The sequence below is a fragment of the Mauremys reevesii genome, linkage group 2, assembly GCF_016161935.1.
Source record: "Mauremys reevesii isolate NIE-2019 linkage group 2, ASM1616193v1, whole genome shotgun sequence".
NCBI lineage: Eukaryota > Metazoa > Chordata > Testudines > Geoemydidae > Mauremys > Mauremys reevesii.
The window spans coordinates 195,129,865-195,154,351 of record NC_052624.1 but is presented as its reverse complement, the minus strand read 5'-3'; the positions used below and the strand labels follow the sequence as shown (position 1 = coordinate 195,154,351).

The 24,487-nt window shown below is 40.0% G+C and overlaps 1 protein-coding gene and 1 long non-coding RNA gene across 4 annotated transcripts in view; one reads left to right on the top strand and one right to left on the bottom strand.

Moving 5' to 3' along the window:
- Nucleotides 1-24,487, bottom strand: part of CDH19 (cadherin 19) — a 97,172-nt gene that overhangs the window by 45,816 nt on the left and 26,869 nt on the right. For 2 of the 3 annotated variants that reach the window (XM_039526780.1, XM_039526781.1), the window contains exons 2-5: nucleotides 14,686-14,817; nucleotides 14,188-14,246; nucleotides 13,081-13,307; nucleotides 1,947-2,241 (exon numbers count right to left, since the gene is read on the bottom strand). The exons of the other annotated variant lie outside the window; for it this stretch is intronic. In XM_039526780.1, the coding sequence (XP_039382714.1) occupies nucleotides 1,947-2,241; nucleotides 13,081-13,278 (493 nt within the window). In that variant the 5' untranslated portion in view covers nucleotides 13,279-13,307; nucleotides 14,188-14,246; nucleotides 14,686-14,817. The remainder of the gene's footprint in view (nucleotides 1-1,946; nucleotides 2,242-13,080; nucleotides 13,308-14,187; nucleotides 14,247-14,685; nucleotides 14,818-24,487) is intronic. 3 annotated transcript variants of the gene reach the window in all.
- Nucleotides 4,098-23,062, top strand: LOC120398965. The gene is made up of 3 exons (XR_005594848.1): nucleotides 4,098-4,186; nucleotides 5,740-5,903; nucleotides 22,963-23,062. It is a non-coding gene; the product is annotated as an uncharacterized LOC120398965 (long non-coding RNA).

The following is a 24,487-nucleotide window of genomic DNA, read 5'->3' as shown; positions in this document are numbered from 1 at the left end:
AAGCACGGCGGCATGCTGCGGGGGGCGCTCCGCTGGTCCCCAGTCCCACGGCTCCGGTGGACCTCCCGCAGGCGGCCACTGAAGCCACAGGACCAGCGGACCCTTCGCAGGCACACCGCCGAAGGCGGCCTGCCTGCCGCCCTCCCGGCGACCGGCATAGCGCCCCCCGCGGCATGCTGCTCCAAGCACGCGCTTGGCGTGCTGGGGCCTGGAGCCACCCCTGCCCTGAACACACTCTAAATCATATATCCCAATACTGGGTTGAATCTCTTTACTATATTTACATGAGGGAAGCACTGCCTCCTGGCCTCTGGACTAAATCTCTCCTGCTTGGTAGCCGAGATCCAGACTGTCACAGGAAGTTGTAGTTTACATCTCTTAGTGAGGCTGTAACAGATTCAGTGAAGCTGCCCTAACAGTAAATGGGTAATGCTGAATGATACATAGTTTTTATTAGCTTTTATGATCACTGATGTTATTGAGGTAATGAGCTTATTAATTCACACTGTTTTAACTGGCACAATGTTTGACTTTCTTTTCAGTATTATTTGCAATGGAAATAACTGAAGTAGATGTAGGTAGTAATTAAAGAGACTAGTGGGATCTGTTGAGTAAATTTTAAAGGATCTATTTTTTTCCTGTCTTTCAGGACAATTTGGACATGATAGTTATCTATAACCTGCTCATTTGTGCCAGTTGCTTTCTTTTCCTAATTTTCCTTTTTTGACAGGAGGGAATCTTTACTTATTACCTTCAGTACCAACCTTCCAGACATATTCCAAATCCTGGTCCAAATTCTGTCTGGTCCTAACATAAGGATGCAGGGACATAGAGGGAAAACAAATTACCTTCAAGACCCTTCCCCTCTAGTGCAACGTATCCAAGGGGCAGGGAAAATTTCCGTCTCCATGTTTAATGAATACAGGGGTGTTTCCCTTATTGCACCTCCAGAGCACTGTTCATCCCGAATGGAGAGAAACTGACTGGGCGAGGATTAGGGAACAAATGTCACCAGTCTAAAGGATGGTGAAGTGTGAACACTCTCACTACATGCCAGAAAGATTGGGAAGGAATTGCACCTTTGGACAGTGCAGCTCCACGCCACCCTATTGCATCCCCACACAATCCCCAGCATAAACCAGATTATTAAACTCAAAATCTGGAACTAAATTAGGGGGAAAATACTGACTACCCATGATGTGAATGGCACTCTTCTGTTCCCTTTACAGTACATGGTGTGTTACATGGAGTATAATAAAACCTTATGATTTAATCATTATACAGACTCAGAGTAGCCTGAAAGAGGTTAATAAGTAATTTTCATTTAGTTTGATCTCACATTTATGTACTTAGAAGAGTCAATAGAGGTTATAGACCCTTGCTGTTTAAATGTATAGTGTTAGTTTTCCATGGATATAAGCCTGAAGAACAGACAGGATGTGACCAGTAAACATGATATGTGACACTTTTTGAGAGATTAGAGGAGTGGTGTTTTAGCCAACTTTAAATTTGAATGTTACATTCTGTTTCCCTCACTTCTCCTTTGCAACCTCAACTTGATACAATATTCTGCCTGTCTTGAAATGTAATGTTGTTGTGTCCTGATATTCAGCAGCTACTATTTTCAAGCCTAGAAGTTGGCTGTGTTTCATTGGTGTATGAAGGGATGTATACATAATTATATATCTGCTCATTTTGACCCTGATTTTACAGAGATTTATGCACATGGAACTACCCACATGCTTAAAGGTAAACATAGGACTACTCACATATTAAAGTTAAGCCTTCATTGTAAGTCTTTGAAGGGTTAGATCTCCCCTTTGGGATAATGCTCTGGAGCCCTTCTGAATGAAAGGCACTCTATAAAATAGGATATAAATATTTTTAAATAATATAACTGTCCAGCAAAGTGGGAAAAAAGAGTTTGGTTCTTGACTTTCTTTTACCTTCGGGAGACATCTCTGGAACAGTAGCTTCATAAGGTCCATCCAAGAACTTTGGTTCCTGATCATTGATATCCTGAACTTTGATGATAAATTCTGACTCAGGTTCAACGGGCAGCTGGGTATTCCTGTTAATTGCCTGTGCTCTTAGAGTGTAGAAAGGTTTCTCTTCTCGATCAAGCTTCTGTGTCACATGAATTGTACCTGTATACTCATCGATAGTAAAAATGCTTCCCGCTCCATCCCCCGTCAAAATGTATTTGAAAGTGCCATCATGTTTGTCGGAATCAGACTTCAGCTACAAGGGAAAAAGATAACTATTTATTTTCTGGATAACAAATCAAAAGAATTATAGCTTTTTTTGTTCAGACCTATATGAGTCTGTTCCACGGTGAGAATTCTTAGGGCCTTATACTAAGCTGAGGCTACAGGGTATTGTGATATATCCATCCAACCATGCAGTAGTTGTTGTTGTTGTTGATTTATGGCCACAATTGAGCCAAACATTTAAGCACCTGCTTAACTTTAAGCACGATTAATTTCAATTGACATCACTGTTTGATGTCTGAGTGCTTTGCCGAATCAGGCCCTATATACCTATGTAATGGGGTACTGAAGGGATGAAAAACTGTTCAACTTTTTTTTCTCACATATAGATAGATAGATAATATATATATATTATATATATATATATATATATAGTGCCACTCTTGCTCAGATTTAGATTTGCTATTGTTAATAGTATAGTATAAGAGTATAGTATAATAGTATATAGTACAATAATATGAGGATATAGAGAAATATATATATATATATATATATATACACATACACTCTTATATTAGTGTACTATATACTATTATACTATATTCTTATACTATACTATTAAGAGTAACATGGGGTACTGAAGGGATGAAAAACTGTTCAACTTTTTTTTTCTCACATATAGATAGATAGATAGATAGATAGATAGATAGATAGATAGATAGATAGATAGAAATTATATTATATAATTTATCTATCTATATATGTGAGAAAAAAAAAGTTGAACAGTTTTTCATCCCTTCAGTACCCCATGTTACTCTTAATAGTATAGTATAATAGTATATAGTACAATAATATGAGTATATATATATATTTATATTTTTATTATATATATTTATCTATATACTCTTATATTATTGTACTATATACTATTATACTATACTCTTACACTATACTATTAACAATAGTAAATCTAAATCTGAGCAAGAGTGGCACTGTACCTGTACAGTAATAGTAAATGTATACAAAGCCATTTGGAGGAGGGGGGGAGGAGTAATTCTGTGCTATTTATTTTGAAATAATTGATTGCTGTTTCCCATTTCTTTACAAGGTGGTGGTTTATGTTCCTGTAGCTAAGACTAGGTTTATGATGAGGTATATTCTAATCAGGCTGAGCCACAGAGATCATTTTGGTCCAGCCGCATTTGTTCATGATGTCATGATTATTTTCTTAGTATTAACACCAGTTAACAGCACTTTTGTCACCATTTATGCAGTTCTGACATGCCAAAGATCTATAATTATGGTATTATGAGAACAACAATTTCCAACATGTCTTTTATTTTATAATGTTCCATTTATTTCCTTTTGATTTTGAATCATAAACAGTGCCCATACACAATCTCTGAACACACTGCCAATTATATAAAATTAAAAATCCAGTCTCAGTCATTTCATTCCTTCTATCAAGCAGACGCTCCCTCCAAATACAAATCACAACCCATTAGCTAGTGCTTCACTGTTCCCTTCTTCTCTGTAAAAGCCAGTGAAACAAATGGGCTCTATATCACACCCTGAAAGTTGGCAAATCAACGCTATTTGGGACCAGGGAAAAGAAGTCATGTCAGAGTTCCATCATGGCCTTGTGAAGAATGAACTGCCAGCCATCCCCCTCTCTTTTTTATCAAGGGGGATATTGAATCAGGGCCTCTGTTGACTACTACTGTGGCAGTGTACCATGAGCAGAGAGATAGTCCCTCATGTGGGCTGTAATTGTGGGTATTCACTGCCAAAAAAACTTCACTAACGCATATTTACCGTTAACTGGCAATGTCTCATAGCATTCCAGAATGTCAAGTGCACCCATATTTAAACCTCTAAAAACCAGGATACAGAGTTAAGGTACACACCAGCCTTGTCCTTTCTCACACGCTAAACTCTTCCGCCCTGGAGCTGGCAAGAGCCACTGGGGTAATACTGTAAGTACGTTTCAACCAGGGGTGCCCTATGATTAGGACCCTACCAAATTCACGGTCCATTCTGGTTAATTTCACAGCCATAGGATATGAAAATTAGTCAGTTTAATGTTTTCAGATGTTTACATTTGAAATTTCACTGTGTTCTAACATGGGGGTCCCAACACAAAAAGATGTCATGGGAGGGGATGCAAAGCTGTTGTAATGGGGAGATCACAGAATTGCCACCCTCACTTCTGCACTGACTTTAAACCTGGGCTCTGAATGCAGCACCCCTGGAGTTTTCCTGGAGGTTCCTAGAGGTGGAGGTGGGGCTGATCTCCCCCATGCTGCTGGGAGCACCTCGGCTGGAGGTTCCTAGCTGCTAGTCCTGACCAGGCTGAGGAGGCACAGGACTTGCTCTTCCCCTGAATGGCCATCCTTGGGGGGAAATCAGACCCACCTCCAGGTACCTCCCACAGCTGCAGGAAGTTTTGGGATTGGGCAGCAGCCTCAGAGCTTCCTGCAGCTACAGGAGGTTGCCAGAGTTGGAGGTGTGTCTGCCATGCAGAGGAAGAGCAAATCCTGTGCCTCCCCAGCCCAGCCGGGACGAGCAGCTAGGAGCCCCTGGCTGGGGCGCTCTCGCAGCATCGGGATGATCAGACCCACCTCCGGCAAGTTCCTGCAGCTGGAGTAGGTACCCAGAAGTGGGTCTGATCTGTTCAGGGGAAGAGTAAGTCCTGTCCATCCCCAGTCCAGAGGGGACTAGCAGTTGGAGCTGGGGGCCTTCCTCTCCCTCCTTCCAATAGCTAGATTTCATGGGAGGGGTAGGTATGATTTCGTGGTCCGTGACATATTTTTCACAGCTGTGAATTTAGTAGGCCCTATCTATGATAGAGAAGACATGAGAAATGACTACGTAAATGTGCTACTTTATGTGATGTGTTGTGTTGCACACAATTGTATTTCTTCATTTATCTGCATGCACTTGATCTGCCTTTTACTGAGTTGGGGACAGCTCTTTTGACTGGTTCAGGGATTACTTGCAGGAGGATGACATAGTTCATGTTGTGGTATGCGGAAAAGAGCAAATGTTCCCAAAAGGATCACAATCCCCTGGTTTCAGTGTTGAGTTATGTTGTCTGTGCAAGCAGAGGAGCACAATAGCGAGTTCTAGCCATGGGAATTTGTAACAGTCTGGTTGTGTATGTGCACTACAAGGCAGACGTAAGTTCAGGTGATGTTCCTTAGTACAATGGCCAAAGGGTGGTAACATCTGGTGATTAATGGGTGGTTTGCTCAGTGTAGGGGAAGTGGTAGAGTGGAGGCCAGGCAGATCCAGTTGGTTTTCACTAAGCTTGCTTTAAATGTGACTTTTGCCTTAGTGTGGATGTGGTCTGACAGTTTATCCTACTGTACCCACATTCTGTGTGCTCTGCAATGTTCCATATCATATGGAAGGATAGAATGCTACAATGTCTGTTGGGGCAGATTGTGGCATCACTCAAACAGGACAGAGTTAAACTTGTGGAGGTGGGGATGATGTGAACCTTAATTCTGTATTTTCTGATTTTCAGAGCTTTAAATTTGACTGAGGTGCACCTGTGGGGTGCACATGGACACTTTCTGAGAACAGTTCACTGCAACTCAGCTATCAGACTGGCCTTTCTCTTTGCCTCTCTATGGCCCCAATAGGGCTGAAAGGACCCTGGGGAGGAAGGAAGACGGTAACTGAAGGGCTGTGAGTAGATGTGTGCAAATAACCAATTTGTCAGTTCAGTGGCTGACCTGAAAAAAAAAAGTTTTGGGCCAACCTACTTTTAAAAAAAAAAAATTTCAGCAAAACAGATTAAAAAAAATGTTTAAGGTCAAACTAAACATTTTGTTTAATCCAAAATTAAACATTTGGACTTTTTATCTTTAAAATATAAATAAAATCCAAGTACAATTCAAAATGAAAAGCCCTTTTGAATTGAAAAATCATTTTAACTTTTTCAGATTTTTCTTTTTTTTTCAGCCACAGCAATTGTGCAAATTCAACATGAATTCATGAAATGTTTCATCAAACCAAATCTGCATTTTTTAGCAAAAAAAAAGTCCATTTTTTTAACCTAGCTCTAGCTATGACGAGGAGGACATCTACAAGCTGTAGTCAGCAAGGAGGAAAGGCTTAGACTCTATACTTCTCTTCAGGGGCAGTGCAAAAACCTCTGTGGTTCTTAGATGAATCAGAACACCCCCGGAGAGGTGTTCTTTATTTTTATATGTTTATTTTTATTATAAACACAAATTACTGTTTTAACTGATGGCAGTGACCTGTCACTGTCAAGCTTACTCCAGTCCTTAGACTATGGATCTCTATTATGAACAAGGATCCTAGTTTTCCATTATTAAAAAAAAAACGCAAAGTTTTCCAATAAAAAAACAAAAACATAAAACCATAATTTTTCCGTGATTAAAATTAAACACTGAATTTTAGTTTTCCTACCCACAATATATACTGGTATCAGTTTAACACAATGTTTTACTGATATGGGGGAACCCTGTTTATATAATCTAAGTGGGACTGGGGCCAGATCAGATCATCAAAAATTCAGATAATCTGGAGAGCTTCAGACCTGAGCAACAGGGCTCCCGCTGTCAGCCCCAGTTCAGTTAATATGGAAAAATGGATAATGGAGGCTCAGATAAATGGGATTCTATTGTATTTTTTAATTTTTTTGCAAAATATAAAAATTAAACATTCTCTCTAAAAATGCAAATTCCACATTTTTCCACATTTTCACGATTATAAATACATTTCCTGATTCTCAATAACCTCTTTGATCATGCTGACATTGATGAAAGTCACAGCAATTGCTTTCCTTTGATCACACTCAGTCCCCTTGTTCACAAAATAACTGAGGAGCATATACACCATGATTACATTACCTATATATATAATTGGAGATATACCAATCTCCTAGAACTGGAAGGGACCTTGAAAGGTCATTGAGTCCAGCCCCCTACCTTCACTAGCAGGACCAATTTTTGGCACAGACCCCTAAGTAGTATCCTCACGGATTGAACTCACAACCCTGGGTTTAGCAGGCTAATACTCAAACCCCTGAGCTACCCCTATGCTGCTGCTTATTAGAGTCTTTCATTTTCTTTCTATTTACAAAATGGTACTTTCCTTGAAAATACTTCTAAAGTAAAATCTGAGTGTGCATGTGGATTTCAGAGTATTTAGAATATCAGTTGTTAAACTGGAGGCTTTGCTCTCAGGTCCAGAAGGAGCCCTGCAGATTGCAGGTATGTACACAATACACATTCTCAGAAAGCTCCCAAGTGTAGGATTCAACCTCACAGTATATAAGAATGACCATAATGAATCATATCAGTGGTCCATCTAACCCAGTATCCTGTCTTCTGACAGTTACCAGTGCCAGATGCTTCAGCAGGACTGAACAGAACAGGATAATTATCAATTGATCCATCCCGTCATCCACTCCCAGATTCTGGCAGTCAGAGGTTCAGGGAGATCAAGATCAAGGGCTTGCATCATTGATGGACCTAACTTCCATGAACTTCTCATTCTTTTTTTAACTCAGTCATACTTTTAGCCTTCACTACATCCCCTAAGAACAAATTCCACAGGGTGGCTGTGCATTGTGTGAAGTACTTTCTTATGTTTGTTTTAAAGCTGCTGCCTATTAATTTAATTGACTCCTGGTTCTTGTGTTATGTGAAGGGGTAAATAACACTTCTCCCACCCCATTCATGACTTTATAAATCTCTGTCATATTCCCCCTTAATCATCTCTTTTCTAAAATGAACTGTCTCCATCTTTTTAATCTCTCCTCATATGCTGTTCCAAACCCCTAATAATTTTTGTTGTCTTTCTCTGTACTTTTTCCAATTCTAATGATCTTTTTTGAGATGGGGTGACCAAAACTGCACGCAGTATTCAAGGTGTGGGGGTACCATGGAATTATATAATGGTGTTATGGTATTTTGTGTCCTAGTATCTATCCTTTTCCTAATGGTCCCTAACATTTTGCTAGCTTTTTTGACTGCTGCTACACATTGAGCAGATGTTTTAAGAGAACTATTCACAATGATTCCAAGATTTCTTTCTTGTGTGGTAACAGATCATTTAGACCACATCATTTCATATGTATAGTTAGGATTATGTTTTCCAGTGTGCACTACTTTGCATTTATCAACACTTAATTTCATCTGCCATTTTGTTATCCAGTCACCCAGTTTTATGAGTTCTCTTTGTAACTCTTCTCGATCAGCATTGGACTTTACTATCTTGAGTAATTTTGTATTGTCTGCTAACTTTTCTACCTCACTGTTTACCCCTTTTTCCAGGGCATTTATGAATATGTTGAAGTACACTGATCCCAGTGCAGATCCTTAGGGGACCCTGCTATTTACCTCTCTCCACTGTGAAAACTGACTCTTAACTGAATCATAACATTCAAAAACCAGTAGGAGAACACTTCAGCCTCTGTGGTTACTCAGTAACAGACTTAAAGGTGGCAATCTTGCAACAGAAAAGCTTCAAAAACATACTCCAATGAGAAACTGCTGAACTTGAATTAATATGCAAACTAGATACCATTGATTTAGGCTTGAATAGAGACTGGGAATGGCTGAGCCATTACACACATTGAATCTATTTCCCTATGTTAAGTATCCTCACACCTTCTTGTCATTATCACTGCAAAAAATTTTTTTCTCCTGCTGATAATTGCTATTTTAATTAATTAGCCTCTTAGAATTGGTAGGGGAACGCCCACCTTTTCATGTTCTCTATATGTGTATATATATCTCCTTACTATATGTTCCTTTCTATGCATCTGATGAAGTGGGCTGTAGCCCATGAAAGCTTATGCTCAAATAAATTTGTTAGTCTCTAAGGTGCCACAAGTACTCCTGTTCTCTTTGTGGATACAGACTAACATGGCTGCTACTCTGAAACTTGACTCTTCATTTATACTGTTTTCTCCCTATCTGTTAACCAGTTACTGATCCATGAGAGGACCTTCCCTCTTATCCCATGACCTAATGAGGTTAATTTGAGTGATATGTTACATACCACAGTTAGTAGTTCTGCAATTTTATATTTGAGTTCTCTCACAACTCTTTTGTGAATACCATCTGTTTCTGGTGACGTATTATTGTTAATGTATCAAATTGATCCAAAATTACGTCTACTGTCCTGTGATGACATACACACAATCAATATGGGAATAGTTGAAATCCCCCATTATTACTGGGTTTCTGCTTTTATAGCTTCTCTAATCAACCTGAGAATTTCACAATCACCATAACCATCCTGGTTAGATGGTAGATATATTCCTAGTGCTATACTGTCATTACATCAGCATGTGATTTCCATCCATAGCAATTGATTCATTTAAGGTTTTACAACTTTTAACTCAATGCTTTCTTTCACATATAGTGCCACTCCCCCACCACCATGACCCTACTCTGTCATTCCTATATATTTTGTATCCTAGAATTACTGTGACCCATTGATTACAATTGTTCCTTTACGCCTTTTATATCAATATATTCATTTAATACCAGGCGCTCAAGTTTAGTATTTAGACTTCCACTATTTGCATACAAGCACTTAAAAAAAAAAGTCAATATCTAGTGGTCTGCCTTCATGTGATATAACTGAGTGGGACTCTTTTTCATTTGACTGTTTCTCTTCAGGTTCCTTCCTGTACTTTATCAGCTTCTATCCTTTCTCTTTAGTTGGCTATTGAGTATCCCCTTAATAAGCCAACCCCTAACAGATGTCTCTGTCCAAAATGTGTGCTTGTGTGTACCTGTTGGCTTTCCTCCAGCCATTACTTTAAAAACTCCATTATGACCTTTTTATAATTTACATTCAAGGACTCTGGTTCCATTTTGGTTTAGGTGGAGCCCATCCTTCCTGTATAGGATCCTCTTTTCCCCAAAGGTTTCCCAGTTCCTAATAAACACAAATCTCTTCTCTGCACACCACCATGTCATCCACACATTATGACCCTGCTGTTCTGCTGGTCTAACTGGCCTTGCATATGGAATAGGTTTCAAGGTAGTTGCTCAGGTTCAATGACTACAGCAGGTCACCTTGATCCACACACTTACTCTGAGATCAGGTTACCTACAAAAACTAACTTGCAACAGAATAACATACTGCTGCACATGTACAAATAACTCTGGAGCGTCACCTTGGCTCTAGCTACAATGTAGACCCAACTTTTACCTGGAATGACTTTTTAAAATATTGCTTCCCCACAAGGACAGTAGGTGCTAGACATTAACTGAGATCAGTCCTAGGTAGTTGATATAACTGTGAAGAAGGTCAGCATAATAGTTTGAGCTCCAGGTGTGTGCAAAAAAATGTGTTATAAGAACCAAAACATTTTGATGTCACATTATTATTTTAGCAGGGGCTGTATCTTGCTTAAATAACCTCACATTTAGACCATTAACTAGACATAGAGGATGAAAAAATTGTTTTGTAGCAACTTTTAAGGTTTCATAAATTGTTTTCATTCCCCCTTGGAACAAAACCCAAACTTTTAAAATATTTTTATGAAATGTAATTGGTTCAAAATGTCTGGGTTTGGATCACAACCAGATCTTGTTGATAATGCTTCGAGATATGGGAGACTCAGTTTTAAGTGCCTGTTCTGTCTGTTTCTGAGCAGAATCCTTCATCCCAGATCAGAATGAGCCTTATAGAGACTTGGACTTAGATTTCTTACATCCCAGGCTAGTACTGTAACCACCAAGCTATAGAGTGTGAGAGACTCTTTCTCTCTCTTCTCCTCTCTCATTTCCAACAAATACTTAATCAAAACCAGAATATCGCTATGATATTCTTCAGCTTTCATGAAATTAAATTTCAATGAAAATGTTCCAACCAGCTCTACCACTAACCTTACCCCCAGATGCCCATAGGATGCACTGATTTTCAAGGCAAACCACATAAGCCAGTGGATTTTATACCATTTAGAAAAATCATTTGTAAAACAGTCAACTGGTCTCAACCTTAACCAATGTTGTACTACCATCCTTGTAACCAAAAGATTGTGATAGGTGACATGACCGTATTACATAAAAATAGGAGACTTCTTATATTGAACATTTATTGCAGATACATAAAAGGACCTAATTATTATTTATACTAAGATCTCTTTGCACTACCGTGGTGACGTAAAAGGACTTTAGAGTACATGTAAATTATATTAAGTCAGAGGGGCATAACAGCAAAGTAAATGGTCCTGTATTACAAATGAGAATTAAGCCCAAAAGGTTTTATGTACTTGGTTTAAGAATGTATCTGGGGTTATAAATACATAGACTCCAAGGCCGGAAGGGACCATTGTGATCATCTACTCTGACCTCTGCATAAAACAGCCATAGAACATCCCCAAAATAATTCCAAATGTGATGTTGATGGACACACATCTTTTCACAAATGTGATCACTGCAAAGAGATTCATAAGATTTGTTTACATTTGGAAATCTAGGAGGGACTGATTCAAAATTGAAGTTACAGAAACATAAGCTCTGATTGTACAATCAGAGTGTGTAGGGGAGTTGTGAGCTGGAACAAGTGACAGTTAATAACAGAGACAGTCTGTCTTTGGACTCTTGTTGATGCAGTTCCCCTAAAAAGTCACTGGCTGATCTTAGACTGATCACTTCCTTACTGACAACACACCATATGCTTCTTAGTGGAAAATCACAAGTAAACGTGGCTGATTTAAACAGCAATAAGTTAATCATAATCCTCAATTACAATTCCATATCAATTTACCTGTAGCACTGTGAAGAACAAATAAGAAAGAATATAAGAATTATATTAAGGGTCAGGGAAATCATAGCATTTCTTTGGCATGAAATTAAATTCCTAGCCACAAAAGCATATGCTGTATCTACACTTGCTCCTTTAGAAGTGAGACATCATACTTCCACAGTAGTTACTTTGAAAGAGCTGTAAAAAAGTAATTAATGAATTTTGAACACTACACCCTTTGGGCCCAATTAAATTTTAGTGCTAGTTAATTAGTGGTTAAACTTATTTCAGTTCATTCATCTAGAAAGTGCCTTACAGAAAAGGACACCAGATCTAGAGATTACAATTATTTCTGTTTTTTAAAAAAAGGCAAATAAATTAATAATAATAATAATAATAATTAATAAAAATAAATAAGCAGAGAGGGAGAGCTCATTGAGAAAATTATCTTAATGCACAATTTTAAAAGAGGTTGAAAAATAATTGCTCATTGTGCTAAAGCTTACATTAATCTAATGAACCATGCAGGTTCCTATAGCTTCTCAGTGGTAAAAGGATTTAGTATTAATCTGCTTCATTAAAAATTAATGAGGGGTAAATCACCTGCTACTTAGTGTAATAGAAAATCATGCTAAATACTGTTTGTAAACTGCATTGCACTCAGTATGGCTGCTTCCATACAGTGCCAAAAATAGCATAAGCAAATTGCCAGATGTTGATAAATGAGTCCTTAGCTTTCATTCAGAAGATAAAAGGGAAATTTAAAGTCTGATGTCAACATCTACTGTGTGTGATTTTACTTTTAATTGCGTAATGAATTTGGTGTTGAGGAAGGTGAAGGACTTATATTGTAGCACTGGTAAAAGCGTGGCATATGTAGGGCTCTAACCCTCCAATTATCTTCCTGTTTGTAAGATTAGGACCATAATAAGGGCAAATGTGCAGACATCTGACAAACCTTTCTGCCAATGTGCTTTCCCTCCTGCTTCTGAGCACAGACTTCCAAATCACTGGAGGTGATTGCTCTGTCCATGGCCAGATTTATGTGATGCAAACAGTTGTTAATCAACTTGTTAAGTCAAAGCATTGCACTCTATGTTACTGTATCTCCTACAGAACATACCTGGCCAACACTCAAAGGCTCTGTTAAAATCTGTTCTTCCAACACAAAAAACTGGCTCCATACCCAGCCACGTTTCACTCTCTGAAGTGTTGCAAAAGGTTGGTTCATTTTGTGGGTGTTATGGTTCTGCATACTTGGAAGGCAAGGCCATAGATGACCAAGTGTTAGCAGAAGAGATAGCCAAGCATAACAATTCATACTGAAACCTCCTTTCAATCAATATTCATCTGTGGAAGGGAAAAAAAAGAAAAGCTTTTACAAAGTAGCACTTCCCCAACCCCTTACAAATATTGATTCTATGTTAATCTAACAGATCATTTTTACTATTACAAATTCCTCCTATTCCTAAAAGAGAAGAACCAGAACAGTCAACTTCTGATTAAAAAAGAGAGGTATTTTATTAGGGATTCAAAGGTATAAAAGTCAAGCATTCAATTTTCTTTTTATGAAATCCCTTCAGAGGGACCTTCTATGCAAAATAGAAAATCATCCTTCAATTAATTCCTCCTCCAAATTAAGCTGGATAATTGTATTGTGTAGGCCAGCAATCATTTGATTGGAATAATTGTACATTTCTGCTTAGACAGGGCTCATTTTGAGCTGCAGTCACAGAACTGCCTGAAGGGTGAAGAAGTAGCCTCCGTGATCCTAATGACTGACAGCTAAAATGGAGGAGTGCACACAATTGTTTTTAACCTCCTCATTCCCTCCCTCCTATCACAACAAAATCACCCTGCTGAAAATGCCAAAGGAGCTAGCATGGTAAGAAGAAGCAGCTAAAATGTGCACAGCTCTTCTTTCCTGATCAATAGAAATTAACTGTCTCATCCAATTCTACCTCCTCTGACATTTCATGTTTTCAATTAAACAGACAAAAGGAAAATACAGCCTGGAAGCCCTTGGGTTCTACCAGTCAGTTTAACTGATCACACAAAATATTCTTTAGGTAAGCCAAATCTTTGCACAAGATGTATGCTATTACCATTTGTTGTGAGTGGTTCCTGCATTGACAGAATTAACAGAACTGTCAGTTTGAAATAAAGTGCAGTGCCTGACTGAAAATGGCCATCCTCTCTGAGGTGAAATAAAGGATTCTGTGATACTTGCCCACACACACTTGTTAAAGCCTTACTCGGAAATCCAGTCTCTGGGGGTGATGGGGTTATCTAGGTATGAGAAAAAATTGTTTTTGAGTTGACTTCATGTCAGTCTGCTCTTAGAATATAAGGAAGGTTGCCAGCACTGAAGACATCTGGCTATACATCCATTTAACCATGAACAATTGTCATGTATCCTTACCTACCCAGGCACAACATTTATTCATCTACCCTTAACCATGCTGATATTAATAACAATAGTAAGTAATAGGGGTGTATGGGGGTGCCCAGGGAGGGGTAGTACCTCTGATGGGGTGACTTGTCATACCCCTTTGGGAGTAGTCCATCCACTTTGGTCCCCACCTGTCACTCAGCTCTCACCTGTGGCTCCAAGTAGCTGCAGCATGCGCAGTGGCCACACCCTGGGCAATGGCTTCGGCAGGCCAGCCAAACCAGGTGAGTGTAACTGATGGGACCCAAACCCTCAGTGAATTAGGGATATGCCTACCCGCATGCAACATCAGCTCCGGCGGACTGGGCGAAAGAGATCACTATGATCCAACGGCCAAGAAGGTGGTTCTGCAACGCTTTGTGGAAAGCGAAGGGCTTGACGAGGCACAAAAGACGTCAAGGCCATCCACTGCAACCAGAGAAGTTACCAGTTGTGACGATTTTTCGTACCATTGGTGTTTGGCTTCTAAGGTCGAGAGAGTGGGATTGCTCCCGTGCAGCAGCTCTACCACTTAAAAAGCTTTCACGCACAGGTCCTGTGCAAATCATCAAACATCATCATCATACCACCCAAGTCCTGCGGCGATGGGGGAGGGGCAAAGAGACAGGTGGAGGTTACTACTGTGAGTCGTAGTCCCAATCCTGCATGCAGGCAGCCTGTGGATAGGTGGTCGTCCAGCTCTGTACTTGGGGCAGCAGAGTTGCCCGGCAGCATCCCAGGCGTCTGAGCAGCCCTCTTTAGGACAGCACTGCTCACCCTAGTAAGGTAGGGGCCTAGAAAAGGTGGCCTAAAAATTGCCTGCCCTACAACAGCTGGCCAGCAAGCCGCGGCTGGCAGTTTAACCCAGTCTGCGGCTGAAACCAAAAGAAAAATTTGAGAAAACTTACCATTTGTGTATGGAATGTTTGTACCCTCATGGATCGAGAAGCTGTTGCAAGACCTGAGAGAAGGACAGCTCTCATTGCTCGAGAACTAGCCCGCTACAACATTGATATAGCAGCATTAAGTGAAACAAGATTGCCTGGGGAAGGTTTCTTGAGTGAACCAGGAAGTGATTACACCTTCTTCTGGAAGGGTAAGACTGAAACAGAGGACAGAATACATGGACGAAGTGAGTATTCACCCACGAAAGCTCATGCTCCAAAACGTCTGTTAGTCTATAAGGTGCCACAGGACTCTTTGCTGCTTTTACAGATCCAGACTAACACGGCTACCCCTCTGATACTTTACAGAATACATGGAGTTGGTCTGGCAATAAAAACCTCATTGATGCATCAACTCCCAGACCTTCCAGTGGGTATCAATGAAAGATTGCTGAAACTATGCTTCCCACTAAATGCCAAACGTCATGCCACCATCATTAGTGCATACGCACCCACTCTAACATGCTCTGACAACTCAAAGGAACAATTCTATGACGATCTCGACAGCCTGATCAAGACCACACCTGTAACAGACAAACTACTCCTACTTGGAGATTTCAACGCCCGAGTCGGGGCTGACAACAAGAACTGGAAAGGAGTAACCGGGCCACATGGGGTAGGCAAAATGAACAGCAATGGACTACTCCTTTTGAGCCTTTGTTCTAAAAATGACCTGACAATTACTAACACTCTGTTCAGACAAGCTGATAAATACAAAACGACGTGGATGAACTCTAGGTTCAAACAGTGGCATCTGATAGATTATGCAATTGTCAGAAGGCGAGACATCTGAGACGTACTGATCACCAGAGTAATGCGAGGCGCAGAGTGCTGGACAGACCACAGATTACTCAGGACGTCTCTCCAACTTTACATCGCTCCCTCTTGGCACAAACGCCCTAAGCATGTGCGACCTGATTTCAACATGGCCAAACTGAAGGATGCTCAATGTTTCAACAATTTCCAGAAGAGTCTTGATGACAAACTGACATCCCACGGACAACTGATCAGTACTGCAACCGAAACGTGGGACCAGTTCAAGCAGATGGTGACTGACACAGCAATAACAGCTCTTGGACCAAAGAAAAGAACACATCAGGATTGGTTTGATGAGAACTAAGAAGAAATGTGCTCAGCTCTGGAAGTAAAGAGAAAAGCCTTTATCAAATGGCAGAATGATCCCTCCTCAGTCTCCAAACGGGACCATTTCAAGTACCTTCAGAGCAAAACACAGAAAGACCTCTGTCAGATACAAGACAACTGGTGGAAGAGCAAAGCCAAAGAAATTGAGCACTATGCTGAGACCCACAACTCAAAGATGTTCTTCAGAGCTATTAAGACTGTCTATGGACCTTCTAAACTAAGGACCACCCCACTGCTCTCATCAGACAACACAACGCTGATTAAAGATAAAGAAGGCATCAACGAAAGATGGCGAGAACACTTTAGCAACCTTCTCAATAGACCATCAACCGTGAATAATAACATCCTCAATGAAATTCCACAACAACCTGCTCTGACAGATTTCGACTCTCCGCCCACTATAGATGACATTAAGAAAGCTGTTAGCCAGATGAGTTCAGGAAAAGCTCCTGGAAAAGATGGGATACCAGCAGAGATATACAAAGCAGCAGGTCCAGCAGCACTAGCAGCGTTCCACAGTGTGATCATCAGCATCTGGGAGGATGAAAACATACCACAGGACCTACGCGACGCTACTATTGTCTCTCTTTTCAAGAACAAAGGCAGCAAAGCAGAATGTGGAAATTGTAGAGGCATATCCCTCCTCTCTGTTCGAGGGAAAATCGTCGCCCGCATCATCTTGAACTGCCTAATAGCCAGTATTTCCGAGGCAAATCTACCTGAAAGTCAATGTGGTTTTCGACCTGGCCGAAGCACAGTTGACATGGTGTTTGCTGTCAGACAAATACAAGAGAAGTGCATTGAACAGAACATGCACCTGTATGCTGTCTTCATAGATCTGAAAAAGGCATTTGATACTGTCAACAGGGAAGCCCTTTGGACTATTCTAACACGACTTGGTTGCCCAAGAAAATTTGTCCAGATTATATACCTTTTTCATGACAGCATGACAGGTGAAGTATTGTCTGATGGAGCCACATCTGCCTCCTTCAACATCACCAACGGCGTGAAACAAAGATGTGTTCTCGCTCCTGCCTTATTTAACCTGTTCTTTGCATGCGTCCTTAACCATGCAATGAAAGATCTGGATCGAGGTATATATTTGAAATACCGGCACGATGGTTCACTTTTTGACCTCCGTCGCCTGAATGCAAAGACTAAGACAGTGCAGAAACTCCTTCTTGAGGCACTCTTTGCTGACGACTGTGCCCTCATGGCTCACACTGAAAATGATCTTCAGCACATTGTCAACAAGTTTGCCAAGGCCTCGCAACTCTTCGGACTAACTATCAGCCTCGGAAAGACAGAAGTTCTCCATCAACCTGTACCTGGATCACATACTTCTGCCCTGAGTATCTCCACTGATGGCACTCAGCTTAAAGTAGTGGAGAACTTTAAATACCTGGGTAGTGTCATATTCAGTGATGGATCACTGGATAATGAGATCAACACACGAATATCCAAAGCAAGCCAAGCACTTGGCTATCTGCATGTCAAAGTTTTAAACCATCACAACGTCCGGATGTCAACAAAACTGCTTGTGTACAGAGCTGCTGTTCTTTCATCTCTTTTGTACGGGTGTGAAACATGGACACTATATAGGCGTCACATCAAGCAGCTCGAAGCATTCCACATGCGCTTCCTCTGCAACATCATGAAGATCCGCTGGCAAGACAAAGTGCCCAATCTCAAGGTCCTTGAGAGATCCCAAATGACAAGCATCAAAATGATGATCATGAAGTCACAGCTATGTTGGACCGGTCATGTCAGCCGCATGGATGCCAACAGAATCCCCCGCCAGCTTCTGTATGGTGAGCTCTCCCAGGGCATCCGGCATATAGGTCATCCACAAAAATGTTACAAGGACACAATCAAAGCCAATCTGCAGTACAGCAGTATCAAACCCAGGGACCTTGAGGACACCACCAGCGACAGAACACAGTGGCGTTCAACAGTCAGAAATACCTGCATCACCTTCGAGGAAGACTGCTGCCGGCGTCTACAAGAGGCACGCGAACGACATCACAGAGCATCAGCAGCGCACAACCCACTGACTGCGAACTTCCCATGCACCATCTGCAGCAAAATGTGCACCTCTAGAATTGGCTTGTACAGCCATCAGAGGGCACACCATGAGACCAACAATAGATGATTTGCTCAGATTTGTCATCATCGGATCGATGGACTACCAAGAATGAATACCAACACAAACTTGGCCTGGCCTAGGGTTGGGGACACATACTTGCCCTGGAGGAATGGAATCTCACAAGGCTGCATTACTTGGAGAGAAACTATAACGTCTCTCACTTATAATGCAAAGTGTCATTTACTCATTTTTAGGTGAGTGTAAAGGAATTTAAGTTGAAGAAATTTACATGCTGAGGGACAAGAAGAAAAGAAAAAATGCTAATAGGAAGGTATAAAGAGTTGTATGTTTCAGCTTTTAAATTTGTACACATTCTTCTGTTTCTTCCATATTAAAGCTGTAGTATCATAGGGGAGATTTTGAAAGGAAGGAATTGGAGTTAGGTGCTCTATTGCCTCAACTTTCAGTGGGAGCTGGATGCCTACCCACTTTGTACCTTTGAAAATCTCCCCCTTATATTCCTTAACACTCACTAAGGATTAATTTCCTGGCATGTGAGAAGGCCAGAAAAAAGTACACTGTAGCTCTGAAAATAAATCTACAGAGGAATTAAGTAGTGCGTAGGCCTTGGGCTGTTCTTCTTCACAGAGGGTGAATTTCACCCTCAGTGATGTGTGACTTACAATATCTCTCAATTTGGGCAAAGAAGCCATTGGAATCTGACACATACCGTTCATTGTATTGTATTTCATAGCAAAGAGAAAACATGCTGAACAAAATCAAAACCAAGTGGCCTTTTCAGATAATTCATAAAGAAAATTATTTCAATCATGACTTAAATCAACTGACAGGTGTTCAGCTTGGGCTTAGGCTACTTCTGGCTTAGCCTGCTTCTGGCTACACATTAGCTTGTGTTTCAACCATCCATTCTGATGCTACCCACCTTACCCATCCAGTTTAATAGACTCCTTCAAGCATATTATAAACTAGTATTTCAAGCAGAAGGAAACAGAAGCTTGTTAGTAAACTCACCTGACAAACACTGTATGTATACACATCAACTTAATAACTATACAGAATAAGACAATGTTGCTCTGCTATTGCTTACCCATTAAGAATGCACTCAACAGCTAGCCATCAATGACAGACAATTGAAAGAACATAATTAATAAATTTCTCCTGTATTTCTTATTTGTGATGATGGCTATGATACTCATGGCATAGTATCATAGCTGCTGTATGCTGCAGTTACTTTAGTTGAAAACCTCCAATTTAAGGGGGATGCAAATTGTTCTTGGCTTCAGGTGTTGCATACTGTTCACTAAATATGTAAAAAATATTAGTCCAGTTTAAAAAAAGAAACTAAGGAAATGAAAAAAAATATTGTGAGATTTTTGAGGGTGAGTGGTTGTAGTTTGTAAACTCATAAGCGATCCTCTTATGAGGAAAAAAAGAAACAAAAGCCAATTTATTATCAAGTGGGGGTTGTAGTTGGGAAGGGGTTGGATGGATAAGCAAAAGGGCTGGCACATGGAGCCACATGGAGCAAGAGAGAAACAGGGACCAGATTGTGCATCTCAACTTAATAGTCTGGTGTCCGCCCTACTCTTCAGACAATGTGGCTACATGTTGCCCCATACTTGGGTTGGATTGCACTGTTACATTGACAAAAATAATAGGAATATCAACTGCAATAATACTAGACAGGCTAACAAATTTTAGGGGCCTATGATGATTAACTTGCTATGGATTAGGAAGAAATTTGCCCCACGGACATCATATTGCACAGTAGTCATATTCCTGGGGTTTGTGACGCAGAGGCTCCTTAGCAAAGGGTCCCCCTTCTTTGGAAACAACTCTCATGTCAGATCTGACAAACTCACTACACCAAACAGGATATTTATTATATAGAGTAATGCAGAGGTTCCCTAACTATTCTTATTGCATACACCCTTCCAGAGCTAGCAGCTGCCTGCATACCCTTACCCTTCTCATGACTGATACTATGTGTGTTCTTCTTAACACTAACTGTCTTTAGCCAACTGTCCATATTTCACTGTTACGTACAGATATAGTTATTGTGCAACATATACAACCAAAAAGAAAACCCTAAGTTCTGAGCTCAGTTACACTGAACAGTTGCTGGGCAACTGAACCCATGCTGTACAGTGATTGGAGGTGAGGCCTCTGTATGCCAGCATCTCTATGTAACTGTTCTCACTGGTATATCTTGAAGTAAATAAACGACTGTATTTTATATAACAAATGCCCAAAGTGTTATAAAACTTATGAAAATTATAAAAATTCAATAAATAAAGAAATTAATACATAGAATCCACCATTACACAATTTATCCCACGTGCCCCCAGAGATGTCTTGCTTATTCCTAAGGGTACACATACCACAGTTTGGGAACCCCAATGTAATGTATATACAGAAAGCTCGTAACTTGTCAAGATTCCTAACAATTGTGAAATACTTAAATAATACCCATATATGTATTTATATTGAAAGGACTTGGAGTAAAAAATAGTCATCAGAGCATAAAGTGTCTCAGTGATGACCCATTCAGGCAGAAGAGAGTTGTTACCCACTATGGTAGCTGGTGATGCATTGCAAGGCTCATTTGTTTCACCTTGCACAATACTAAAACTTTCAATGGAAAACCATCAGAGGCAACTGCAAACAATCAAAACCACTTAAAGTTAAAAAAAAAGGAATTTTTACAAGACAGGTATTGCTCTGTCTATAAATAGAAACAAAAGACTGTTTCAGTAAAACACAGAGAAGGGGAAGGACCTCTGGATCTATTCACTAAGGCAGTGTTTCCCAAACTTGGGACGCCGCTTGTTCTGGGAAAGCCCCTGGCAGGCCGGGCTGGTTTGTTTACCTACCGCATCCGCAGGTCCAGCCGATCGCGGCTCCCACTGGCCGCAGTTCGCTGCTCCAGGCAAATGGGAGCTGCTGGAAGCGGCATGGGCTGAGGGATGTGCTGGCCGCCGCTTCCAGCAGTTCCCATTGGCCTGGAGCAGTGAACCGCAGCCAATCGGAGCCGCAATTGGCTGGACCTGCGGACGCGGCAAGTAAACAAACTGGCCTGGCCCAGCAGGGGCTTTCCCTAAACAAGCGGTGTCCCAAGTTTGGGAAACACTGTTTTATATAATAAGCTAATGATAATTTTACTATATTAAAATGTAAGCTGTTATATGTTTCTTTGAAAAAAGATTACCTCTGCAAATGTGCTGCTGTATACCACCAGCCACTTAGGATTCAACCAGTAAGGATGGAATTTATTTGAAATGTTATCTTCATTATTTCTGTAATTCCCAAGGGAGGAGTCATATTTAGATCAAACTACATAATTAATGTGTTTGGTTTGTTGTTTTTCTTTGTAACTTTTTTTTGAAGAAAAAAACACATGCAATTATAGGTGTGAAATTATTAATTCTCTTCCTTTGTGCAAAGTGGTGGGCACCCTACTAGATGGCCAAAAAGCCACAATCCCATAAAAGGTCATACTGGTTAAAAACTGACCTGGTTTAGTGGAAAAATGAAGACAGTGCATTCTCTCTCTCTCTCTCTCTCTCTCTCAACACAGATGGGAGAAAGGAGAAGTTGATGAAAATTAATGTAAATCACAAGTTAGGAATAATAGAAAATTGATAAGTGAAGCAAAGTGACACAAGGGGCAATCTATGGCCTAGATAGATAGATATAGCTTCATTACTAAATGGAGTTGGTAGAGTTGTCAATAATAATTCAGAAAAAGCAAAAGTGTTCAATAGTTGTATACTGTATTTTCGATGGATGATATAGTCTCATTATATGATGATAACACTCTTTCCATTCCTCTGGTATTGCTGAAGAATATTAAACAGAAGTTACTCAAGTTAGACACTTTTAAATCAGCAGATCCAGATGACTTGCATCTACGAGTTTTAAAAGAGCTAGTTTAGGAACTTGCTGGACCATGAATGTTGATTTTCAATATGTCTTGTAACATGGGGGAAGTTCCAGAAGACTGGAGGAAAGCTAATGTTATGACAATTTTAAAAAAGGGTAAATGTGATGTCCCAGGTAATTAAAGGCATGTCACCCTGACACTGATTCCTGCAAGATAATTGAGCAGCTGATATGGGACTTGATTAATCAAGAATTAAGAGGGTAACCTAACTAACACAAATCAATAAGGGTTTTTGGAAAATAGATCTTTCAAACTAACTTGATACCTTTTTTATGAGATTACAAGTTTGGTTGATAAAGGTAGTAATGTTTATGTAATATTTTTAGACTTCTTTATGGTGTTTGACTTGGTATCACATAATATTTTGATGAAAAACTAGAAAGAGATAAAATGAACACAGCACATATTAAATGGATTAAAAAATGTCTAACCGACAGGTCTAAATGCAATTGGAAATGCAGAATCATCAGAGAGCAGGCTTGTTACTTGGAGTCTATGAATAATCCCATTCTTTCTACTTCTGTTGTTGAATTCCACCGAGATGGTAAATAAAGACCAATTACTGCAGGCTTGGTGTGATAGAACCTCTTTATTATTATTTACTGCTTTTTAATTATAGCTTTATATTTTTGGAACCTATGTGAAGGATAGTCTGATGTAACTTTTTTACTCTTTAGTTCTTTTAATAATACTGTGCATACTACACTAGAAAAAGGAATACACTAGATCTAGTGGAATGAGTATGACATTGGGAATAAGGAATTTGTTAATTCGAATCTTGGCTCCACTGAACTTTCTTTTTGGCCTTAGGTAAGTCACTTCAGTGATCAATACGCTTATTAGAGCTACCCTCCCCCTTCCCCCCCCCAAAAAAAAAACAGGAGCGGGGGGGAATGTATTAGAAATTTTGCAGAAGTTTACAACTTTTTTTTACTGAAATTTAATTTTTGACTAAACTTCCCAAACAGCTCTAATATCTACCTTCCAAGAGTGTTGTGTGGATTAATTAGTTAATATTTATAAGGTGGTTTGAGCAAGTGAATTGTAATATTCATTGCCAAAAACTTTGTTAACACATAGTTAAGGTTGACCAGCCTTGTCTTGTACCTGCCAGAATATCAATATATTTAAACCTCTGAAAACCAGGAAATACAGAATCAAGTTACATGCCAGCCTGCCCCACAACCTTAATTCTGCCCTCTGGAGCTGGCAATAGCTAGTGGAGATACGTTTCAACCAGGGCTGCCCTATGATAAGCAGACATAAGGAATGAGTAGGTAAATGTGCCATTTTGTATGGCATATTGTTGTATGGCAATCTTCATGCACTTAGTCCGCCCTTTGCTGTGTTATGACCAGCTGAAATGGCTGAGTAAAAGCTAGGTGTAGACAGATGGAGTTTACTTAACCCTCCCTAAATACAACTTTTGCTTCAGTGAGGACACAGTTTCTTTTACTCTACTCAGGTGCTGTGTCCTTGCAGTGCTTGATATCATCTGGGATAATATAGGGTGATACAATGTCTGTCATGGGTGGATTCGGGCATCATTCAAAGGGTGCTACCAGGATGACTTGTGAGTTGTCAGAGAGGAGCATTGTTTTTGAAAGATGTAAGGTATCTTCCCCCTTTTTTTTTCTGTAGCAAAGCTGAGGAGGCCTATCTCATTTAGCTTATGAAATGTTTGCACAATATTTCTAGATTTACACCATTTCTCCTGTTTTCCACTTTGACATTCTCTTTTTAAAAAAAATAAATTATTGTATGGATAAGTTTTATGCATCTCTTCCTCAAGAGAATGAATCCTGCCACCTCTACGGAGAGGTATACCAGTATGGATAAGCCTTTCGCCAATCTGAGAATGGCTAATGTTGATGTTTGTATTCATGTAATTTGTTTCCTATGCACGCTCCATATCTGAATGATTGTCTGACAACTGTGTCACAATCTCTGTATACCTACAGC